The sequence below is a fragment of the Tupaia chinensis genome, unplaced genomic scaffold (genome assembly GCF_000334495.1).
Source record: "Tupaia chinensis unplaced genomic scaffold, TupChi_1.0 Scaffold000407_4, whole genome shotgun sequence".
Lineage (NCBI taxonomy): Eukaryota > Metazoa > Chordata > Mammalia > Scandentia > Tupaiidae > Tupaia > Tupaia belangeri.
In genome coordinates, this window is record NW_006159912.1 from 4,740,420 (window position 1) to 4,750,908 (window position 10,489).

At 46.2% G+C, this 10,489-nt stretch overlaps 1 protein-coding gene and 1 long non-coding RNA gene across 2 annotated transcripts in view; one reads left to right on the forward strand and one right to left on the reverse strand.

Annotated features, from left to right (window-relative positions):
* LOC102468202 (uncharacterized) overlaps positions 1-7,896 on the reverse strand; it is a 16,065-nt gene extending 8,169 nt beyond the window's left edge. Inside the window, exons 1-3 of the long non-coding RNA XR_335407.2 lie at positions 7,786-7,896; positions 6,823-6,894; positions 115-379 (exon numbers count right to left, since the gene is read on the reverse strand). This is a non-coding gene — a long non-coding RNA (uncharacterized LOC102468202). The remainder of the gene's footprint in view (positions 1-114; positions 380-6,822; positions 6,895-7,785) is intronic.
* Positions 7,897-8,031: 135 nt separating this feature from the next.
* The window catches only part of CHCT1 (CHD1 helical C-terminal domain containing 1), a 15,356-nt gene continuing 12,898 nt past the window's right edge, over positions 8,032-10,489 (forward strand). Inside the window, exon 1 of the mRNA XM_006154456.2 lies at positions 8,032-8,190. Within this exon, the coding sequence (XP_006154518.1) occupies positions 8,140-8,190 (51 nt within the window). The 5' untranslated portion in view covers positions 8,032-8,139. The remainder of the gene's footprint in view (positions 8,191-10,489) is intronic.

Below are 10,489 nucleotides of genomic sequence, written 5' to 3' on the forward strand. Positions count from 1 at the left end.
CTAAAATAAAAAAACGTTAAAAAAAAAAAAAAAAAAAAAAAGTGAAATTCAAACAGGGCTCTGTCTAATGGAAAACTACAGTAAATATCAGATAAGAGGGTGAAAAGTACTAACCATTTCTGTGAACTGTTTTGCGCAGAGCAGCCGATGACAAGATGCTCATGGCTGTATCTGTGTCCTGCCAGTGGTGGGAGGGGGAGGGAGAGCAAGGCCTCCCACCTGCAGTCTGTCTTCATAGGCCCTGACACATGGGTTAGCACAGAGGCGCTTCCACTCCTGGCCACCGGTGAGGTCCAGGTGTAGGCTGCTTCGGGGATCCCGTGTTTTCACTAAAGATGATCAAGGACCTTACGGGTAGTCCTGGTTCCTGGGTTTGGGCCTAGAATATAGTTATTGACACTTTAAAGTCCCTTGCCTTCTTCGTCTGCTTTTTTTTTTTTTTTTCTCAAAACTCAAGACTAGCTTTGTGTTTGGTATTTTTCATAGCACCTCTATTTGAGGGCTTCCATGAACTCAGATTTAAAGACCTATCTAATCCCAATGCTGAGAAGAAGCTTCACACCTTTAAGTTAGACTTGTTAAATCACTGGTTCCTAATATTGGGGCTACACACTTCCTTGATGAGTCTTCACATATAATTTTCTGGATGAAGTTTCAACGGGTTATTCACTCCCTAATAAGAGCCTCTGGGCCCAGCCTCCATTGCACAGATGGTAGTATACTAAGCTGCAGTGCTGGAAGCCACATGGCCAGCCATAAGTTCAGATCCCCAACTGACCTGAAATGCTAGGTTCAAGTAGGCCCAAGGTCCCAGTGAGGTGGAGGGCTAGGGGAAGAGGATTGTGGCGTGAAGAGACTCTGTTGAGTTCCTGTCTTTCTGTCTCTTTGTCTTATGCGCACATACTCTCTCATGAATAAAATACACTCCTTTTTTTTTAAGATAGGTTTTTGCTATAAGGGTGTGTGTATTTGCTGGAAAGACAGATAGAGACAGAGAGACAGAAAGCAAGAAATCACACTCCGAGGGGGATGGCCATGTTGCAATCCCTTCTCCTCCATTCTCCTCTCGGGATCTCGGGCACGTGCGCACTCACAGGGCACCTGGCCGCCAGGTCTGGGACTAGAACCGTGGCCAACTACGTGGGAGTCCAGAGACGAAACCATTATGCCATTTGTTGGTCCCTAAACTCTTTCTTTTTTAAAACTGTGAATCAAATTTCCCCAAAAGGAGAATTTTATTATTTTATTCCCTCACAAAAAGACCAACTGTAATCAAATATGGTGAACATTCACCTCAAGATTTTGTCGTCTTCATAATAAAAGAGATGAGACTTAGAACTGGATCATTTGACCTGTTCTCTTCTTATCTCCCCCAAGTTCAAAATGATCACATCTCTTTTTTTTTTTTTTGGAGAGGTTTTTTCGCTATAGGGCGTGTGCACTCGCCAGATAGACAGAGACATAGAGACAGAAAGCGAGAAATCACCCCCCAGGGGGGATGGTCACGCCGCAATCCCTTCTCTTCCATTCTCCTCTCAGGATCTTGGGCACGCACACACACGCACCCGGCATGAGTTTTAAGCCACTGGGTCCGGGACGCGAACTGCGGTCGTCTACGTGGGAGTCCAGTGACATAGCCATTACGCTAACTGCTGGTTCCCAAAATGCTCACATCTCTTAATAGCCAGCATCCTCTTAGATCTGCAATTGGGCTCAACATATTTAATCCTCTTTGCAGTTTTTGCCTTTTTCTGGATAATAGGCTTAGTCTGTCCACCGTAGCCACTCTGCTTCCTGTCATAACGCCCTTCCCCTGAGCAGAGACTCCTTGCCCTTTGTGTATTGTGTCACTTTGTGACGTTGGTGCTTGCCACGCTTCTTACAGAAGGTCCACTGGGTTTTAGGGACGTTCACCATGCTTGTGGGCCTGCTAGCTGCTCAGAAAGTTGTTTTTTTTTTTGAACAAACCACTTTAATTTAAAACTTTAATGTATGACATGAAGTCTGTAACTTGAAATTCTCACCTGGCTCTTGTAAAGAGTTGAGTCTGTGCTTTTAGTCGCCAACACCAGAAAAGAGACCTAATTCTTCTTCTGTCCACTGGGAAGTGACCCAGCACAGCACCTGAGTCATACCACAGGCGCCGGGGAACCCAGAACCACGTGGTCCCACTGAAGACCTCACCCAGGATCATCTGGTGTCTGGTCAGTGGTGCAAACTGTCTATACCGGGGCTCTATGTGCTCACCTCCACCAGCACGATGGGCTTCCCCACCTCCAGCCCCCCGCATGTGGCAGCCTCTGAAGAGACACCCCGCAGCGTGAACAGAAGGTGCCAGTCGTGTCAGAGCCGATAAGCTGGCGGCAGCCCCCTAAACTTTAAAAAATGTAGTTATTGAGAGAGCCCGTGCACAGTGGCTAAGGATCTTACATGTCTGAGTGTGGTTTGAATCACAGTCCCAGTGACTTGAAAACTCACTGGGTGCATGTCCAAAATCCTGACAGGAAGGAAAAGGATTGCAGTGTGATCGTGCTCCATCGGGGTGCTCGCACTCTCTTTCTTCCTCTCTCTCTCTCTCTCTCTAGGGAGCACATGCCTCTTCTGTCAACTAAAAAAAGAAAAGAAGGTTATTTTGTTCTGTTTTCATTTGCTGTAGGGCATCTGTGCGCACCAGAAACAGAGAGAGGAAGAGAAAAAGGAAAAGTGAGAAATCATAGCCTTGTGGGGGATGGTTACACCACAGTCTTTCCTCCTCCACTCTCCTCTTGGGATGTTGTTGGCCACGTACGCACATCCCCCTGGTTTTTTTTTAAAGCCACTGGGTCTGGGATTCAAACTGCATGTGGAATCCAGCCGTCTTAACCACCACACCACCTACTGGCCCAAAAAATAAAATGTTTTCTCTCTCTTCTTTTTTTTAGTTTTTTTTGCTATAGGGTGTATGCAGTGGTCAGAGAGAGAAAGTGAGAAATTTACCGCCCCCCCCCAGGGGAGATGGCCATGCTGCAATCCCTTCTTTTCCATTCTCCTCTCAGGATTTAGGGCATACACACACTTGCCTAGTTTGGTTTTCAAGCTGCTAGGTCCAGGACTTGAACCACGGAGCTGGCTATGTGGGATCCAGCTGCTTTAACCCATGACATCTGCTGGCCCCAAATAAAAAGTTTTCAAAAATGTATTTATTTATTTTTTAAATGGGTCTGTCTTCAGCAGTGATTCAGACAGACATGGGTGGCCTTGGCGTAGGGATGCGTTGGCCTTAAGCTAGGAGCTGTAACATGCTCTACAGACCCAGCATGCCAGCTATGACAGGAATTTAAAAGTCCTTCCTTTCCTTAGACTCTTGATACAATTCTGATTAGATAATTGGATAACCGAGAGAAAGATTCAGAGGCTTTTTGGCAATTTCAAGATACCCTCGAGTTCCTTATCAAGGCAGGATATCAAGGAAAGGATTCCCTTCTTTGGGGGAATAAAAAGATTCTATGTCACTCTTTTCTTTTTCTTTCAGGTTTTTTTTTTTTTTTCCACAAGGCGTGTGTGCTTGGCAGACAGAGACAGAGGGAGGGAAAGTGAGAAATTCAGACCCCTTAAGGGGGATGGCCAAGCCACAAACTCTTCTCCTCCATTTTCCTCTCAGGGTTCAGGGTAAGTATACACACACACACACACTCAGGGGGTGATTTTCAAGTCACCGGGTCTGGGACTCAAACCATGGTCAGCCATGTGGGAATCCAGGGCATTAACCACTCTACCACTGAAAGGCCCCACTATGCCACTATTTAACTCAGAGAAAGAAATGTACATCTTCAGATCTCTAAGGAGAAATGTAAGCAGAAGATGTTAAGAGTTGTTTTCAATGTTGACTTAATTTAGGACTTTCAACAAGAATTTCTTGAGTGCTATCGTGTGCACGGGGGGTAGGGTGAATTGTGACGACTGTGGAACTAGTTTGTGACATCATGGAGCACGCTAGCCTGCATAGAGTGGAGACTGAACAAATTAACAGTCCCCACCCTCTTGCCTTCCGGATGCCTTAAAGTGCATGGCATATAGTTCTTAGTTTTAAAATAAATATTGGGGGAATGGAGTTGACTTGCCCTACAGAGTCATTTTAGGCTAACCAACTGAATTTTGAAGAATGTGTCCCAAAGGCAATGGATGTTTGTTTTGTCTTAGTTCATGTCATGTGTCGAGCCATTATTCCTGGCTGCTGTTAGATTCAATTGTCTCTCGAGGCTACTCCCCATCACTGATAATAAAACTATTATGGGATGAGGGCAGCCATCCAGAACCTAGGGTTTGCTGGAGGCTCTGGGAAGGAACAGGATGGAGTGAAGAAACAGGCTGGGACAGCTAAGCTTTGCGGTTCTAACACATATTTTCCCTTCCATATCTGGGGACACACACATATGAATACACATACACACACTCAATTCCTTGTTTCTTTTTACTGTTTTTTTGTTTGTTTGTTTGTTCCTAGTCTTGTTCTATATTCATGTGTCCTTATGAGTTGCAATGTACATAGCCTTTTGTGTTCTGGGTTTTTTAATCATTATTTTATTTAACTCTATTTATTTATTTTAATTTGAGGAGAGAGGGACACACAGAGAGAGAGAAAGTGAGAAAGCAAGCCGCCAGGACCAGGACTCGACTGCGTTCAGCCATGTGAGAGTCCAGTGACCATAACCACCGTGCCACCTGCTGGCCCCTTGTGTTGTTTTTAAATTTATCACTATGTGTTATTTAAATTTTTAAAAATTTGCCATAGGGTGTGTGTGCTTGTAAGAGAGAGAGTGAGAGAAAGAGAGAGGGAGAAAGCATCCTCCACGGGGCATGGTCATGCTGCAGTCCCTTCTCCTCTATTTCTCCCGTCGGGATTTTGTCTGGGTTTAGAATCATGGTTGGCCATGTGGGATCTGGTTTCCTTAACCAATAGGCTGCAGGGCTGACCCTAGACAGACTCTTTGGTCCGACTGCAGCAATGGAAGTAGTAGGGCTGGATAACGCTAGAGCCACATGAGAGGCTCCGACCTAGCAGATCTGAACACGACGAGTTCCTTTGACCTTGTCTGGCTAAGAGGCTGGGAAGGATCACAGCAAGGTGAAGGCCTATCAAGGGTACCTCTCTCTCTCAATAAATAAACATTTTTTAAATAATTCTTTTCTCACTGTAAAATTTGAGGAGAGAGGGACACACAGAGAGAGAGAAAGTGAGAAAGCAAGCCGCCAGGACCAGGACTCGACTGCGTTCAGCCATGTGAGAGTCCAGTGACCATAACCACCGTGCCACCTGCTGGCCCCTTGTGTTGTTTTTAAATTTATCACTATGTGTTATTTAAATTTTTAAAAATTTGCCATAGGGTGTGTGTGCTTGTAAGAGAGAGAGTGAGAGAAAGAGAGAGGGAGAAAGCATCCTCCACGGGGCATGGTCATGCTGCAGTCCCTTCTCCTCTATTTCTCCCGTCGGGATTTTGTCTGGGTTTAGAATCATGGTTGGCCATGTGGGATCTGGTTTCCTTAACCAATAGGCTGCAGGGCTGACCCTAGACAGACTCTTTGGTCCGACTGCAGCAATGGAAGTAGTAGGGCTGGATAACGCTAGAGCCACATGAGAGGCTCCGACCTAGCAGATCTGAACACGACGAGTTCCTTTGACCTTGTCTGGCTAAGAGGCTGGGAAGGATCACAGCAAGGTGAAGGCCTATCAAGGGTACCTCTCTCTCTCAATAAATAAACATTTTTTAAATAATTCTTTTCTCACTGTAAAAGTAAAACATATTCATTATTTTTTAAATGCAAACACTATGCAAAGACAGTGAAAAATCACACTTGATATTTTGAAATGTATTCTTCAAGACTTTTTCTATGCATATATACATACTTACAAAATAAAATCATACCAGACATGCTGTTTTAGTTTCTGTTTTCCATGTCTATATATACATATTAAAGAGCATTTCTTTTTTTAGTTTGCTATAGGGTGTGTGTGCTGGCCAGAGAGAGAGCAGAGAGAGAGAGAAAAAAAGTGAGAAAGCAAAGCCTAAGAAGGATGGCCATGCCTCAATCCCTTCTCCACTCTCCTCTCAGGATTTTAAGCACATATGCACACATGCCTGGTGTGTTTTTCAAGCTTCCAGGTCTGGGAATCGAACTGCACAGTTGGCCATGTGTCCAGCCACTTTAACCACCATGCCACCTGGCTGGCCCTAGAGTAGCATTTCTGATGTTTTATGAATATATCCTTATGTCTATAAATGATATATATGGTTTATTTATCCTTTGATGACATTTCAGTTGTTTCCAATTTGTCACCATAGTAACAGTTCTCATCATCTTCTCTCCTTAGGACTAATTCTTAGAAGCATTGGTCAGTCCACAGAGATCTATCTATCTATTTATTGAAATATTTATCTATTTATCTACTTTTTAAAAGTTGCAATAGGGCACATGTACTTGACAGAAAGAAAGAGAGAGAGAGGGAGAGAAAGAAGGTGAGAAAACAGCCCTGGAGAGATGATCACGCCATCCCTTCTCTTCCATTCTCCTCTCATGATTTTTGGCCATGTACATACTTGCCTGGTGTATTTTTCACACTACCAGGTAGGGAGTTTGAACCACGGAGTGGACTATGTGGGATCCAGTCACTTTAATCACCATACCACCTGGCTGGTCCCAGAGGTGCACATTTAACATTTTGAAATACATCATTTTTCAATGATCTCTGGCAATAAAAGTGTCTATGAACGTTCCTTTCCCTTTGCTCCTGCCCACATACTTATCCTTTTAAAATCTGCAAAATAAACCCAAATTAATACTCACAGAACAGACTTTCCCATTTCAGTGCAGAAAACTGGGAACTTTTATTCCTCCTCAAAAACTCACAGGGATTTGCTAAACATGATGGCAAAGAAAACTGGTTAAAAGTCTCCCGTTACAAAGGGAAGTCACCAAGCCCCCAGACCTCCAGGCCACCCGCCCTAAAGCAGTCTAGGGCTACAATGTCCCTGCCATGTGCCCACACCGCCGCTAGATGGCGAGAGGGGCCCAGACCGACCCTCCCGCAGGACCCGTGTCCTCCGCTCGTTGGCGAAGGGTGGTCCGACCCTGTGGCCGCGAAGACAGAGGGGGGACAGGGTCTAACTGGGTGGGGAGAACCGGGCTCCAGGCCCAGAGTACGCAAATGAAAGTCCAGGAAGTGGAATTCAGCTTTCTGGGAAAGAAGCTGTGGTTTAAATTAATTAACTACGGCTGCAACGGTCTTCCCGCCCCGGTCACCGGGGAGCGCTTGTGTCGTGTCGCTAAGGGCGAGGCGGCCCGGCTTGGATCGGCCACCTCCGAGGGCCTCCGGGCGAGGCGGACCGATGAGACGCCCAGGCCCTGCCAACCGCGTTTCCTGCGGTGGCCTCGGGTACAGTGGGAATCTGTCCAAACCCTGCGCTCCACTTTGAGGCTGCGGACCTAAGGCAAGTGACAGGGCCTCTCTGAAGTGGGGTCACTACTGGTACCACCGATGGAAGGTCGTGTGAGGGAAAGCGAGAGAACACATGGGAGCTGGTGTTTTTGTACACCCCCTTAAAAACCACACCTCCACCCAAACACAACTGGTTAACTGTTGGAGGCTTCAGGGGGACAGAAGAGGTCTCAGTAGAGATGTGTCTCAGCAGAGACTTTCTGGTTCCCATTCTTTCAGTGCACTCTCTAGGCCTGCGTCCCAAGGGAAGGGAAGGTTACCAACCTTGGTCCTCACAGGGAGCTGGATGAGGAGGCAGGAAGGGTACTTACCAATGTTACTTCCAGACCTTATCAGGGTTCAAAATCAACAGCGCCTGGGACACTGTGGGAAAGCGAGCCAGCCCCTCTGGCTACCTGTGCTCTGGTGAGATCCTGGGTCTCCCTGGTCTGTCTCGCTCAGTGTCCTAGTCCAGGTCCCAGCTGGAGGAGACGGCTGGTGGCCACCTCTAGGAATGAGGGCGTGGGAGGGGGAGGGAGTGGGCTCTGTGTCGGCAGTTGCCATGGTTTTGCTGAGTTCTGGAGCCAACCTGCCCACCCTCTGAGACGCTCAGGTCACAGAAGCAGGTCAGAAGTCTCGGGAACGTGAGGAGTGCCACCCTGGAGCCTACCAGCACAGCAGTTGCGATGGAGGCCTCAGATGGGCCAGGGGGTGAAGGGGATAAACCACTAGAGAAGGTGAAGTGGGGCCGAGGGTGTAGGGGAGGGAAGGAAGGAGGTCCCCTGAGGGACTGGTTTTGGAAAGCACAGATGAAGTTCAGAGGAGGAGAGAAGGAAAACTGGTGGGGTACACGAGTTAGCAAGAGACCTCCAGATCTAGAGGACACTAATGAATTCAGATAGATGTTTATCAAAGACATGTATTCCTGGCCAGAGGATGGGAAGGGATCCCATCTCGTTGATGACAAAGCCTCAAGAGTATGTGCACACACGTGTGTGTGTATACACATGTGTTATGGTTTGTATGTGTGGCTGTGCAGTGTGGAGGGCACATTTATGGAGTTGTCCAACCCGAATCCCCTTTCTGAGACGGAAGAGACCTCTCCATTCACTTCCCTCCCTCTTGCTTGGTCTCTCCCTTCCTTGTTCCCCCTCAACAGAGACAGAACTCAATGCTTGCTTTTACATTTTTATTTATTTATTTCTTAATTTAAAAAGATTGCCAGATGCTGCATGTGCTCACTGGAGAGAGAGAAAGTGAAAAAGCACCTGGCATGGGGGACACCTCACAATCCCTTCTCCTTCACTACTCCTTTTGGGATTTGGGGCACACACAGGCTCGTGGTGGATTTTCCAAGCCACTGGGTTTGGACTCTAACTGCATAGTTGGACATGTGGGATCCCTCTCTTTCACCACCACACCCCTAACTAGCCCAGTGCTCACTTTTCTGACAGGCTTTTGAAAAATGACATGTGAATTAAATTGTGTCAATCTAATCCTGTACTCCAGCTTCTAATATGTCATGGTCACTTTGTCTCCACTAATTTTCAGCCTCCTTTGCCCTGTTTTTCTGTCAAAAGTTTCTTTCTCTTCATCATATCACTGTTACCCGTTTTTTTCTGAATGTCCCTTAGATGCATGGCATGATGTGAAAGATTAGAAATGTAAAGCAATGGGCCTGAGATTTAGGCTGTCAGTAAATGCTTACTGAGTGAATTAAAAAATGAACCTCTGTAGTTCCCCAAGTAGTCACTTAAATCTTTTGGTGCCTCAGTGTTCTCATCTGTAACTAGAGATGATACTTAACCTCACAGAATTTGTAGGAGAATAAAATGAATTAATATGTATCAAGTGCTTTGCAAAGTTACCTAGCATAGTATAGTATAATTATTGTAAAATAAATAGGTGAAATATTCTAGGTTTCCTTTTAAAAAATGCCAGAACTCACCAGAGAGCAACAGAGAGAAAAAGGAAGAGGAAGAAGGCACGCTGCAATCCCTCTTCCTCCATTTCTCCATCCTGTTGTCATATATGCATGCATCTGAAATATTTTTCAGGCTGTCAGGACCAAGATTTGAACCACACAATGCGGGATCTGGCTCCCTTAACCTCTAGGCCAGAGGGCTGATGCTCTTCTCAGTTTTCTAAGCAGAGATTCTCAGAAATGGCTTTCTCTGTTCAGGTGTCACTCACAACAGTGCTGGGTCAAGAAACAGGTCATAGGATGTTCTAGTCCATTCTGTTCAATAATGGAAATATCCATGTCTGGTAATTTATGAGAATAGAGGTTTATTTAGCTCACGGTTTTGGAGGTCCAAGGTTAAGGACATCAAGTGAGGCTCTTATTGATCAGGACTCTCTGTGGAGTCCCAAGATAGCACAGAGCTTCATGAGGTCAAGGAGAGCTTGAGTGAGCACATCTGTATCGGTGTGTCTATCTCTTCCCATCACTTACAAATCCACTAGGGGGACCTGCAGTTGGTGTAACGGCTATGTCGCTGGACTCCCACATAATCAACCGTAGTTCGAGTCCCAGACCCGGTGGCTTAAAACTCATGCTGGGCACGTGTACATTCATGCCTAAGATCCTGATAGGAGAATGGAGGAGAAGGAATTGCAGTGTGACCATCCTCCCTGGGGGGTGATTTCTCGCTTTCTGTCTCTCTGTCTATCTCTGTCTTTCTGGCAAGTGCACGCGCCCTATAGCAAAAACCTCTCAAAAATAAAATCTACGTCCCCACTAGGACTCAATCATGGGGACCTCACCCTGATCCTAATCTCCTCCCAAAGGCCACACCTCTCGCCGTCATAGCTGGATTAAGGTTTCCCTTAATACCTTCAAAACACAACCAAATTTCAATACATAAACTTTGAGGGACATCTTCAAAATGTAGCCTAGGGATGGGGTCGGCAGGTAGCATGGTAGTTAAGGGCACTGAACTCCCACATGGCCAACTGTGGTCCCAGACCTGGTGGCTTGCTTTCTTTCTCACTCTCTCTCTTGCTCACTCACTCTTGCTCTCTCACTCTGTCCCT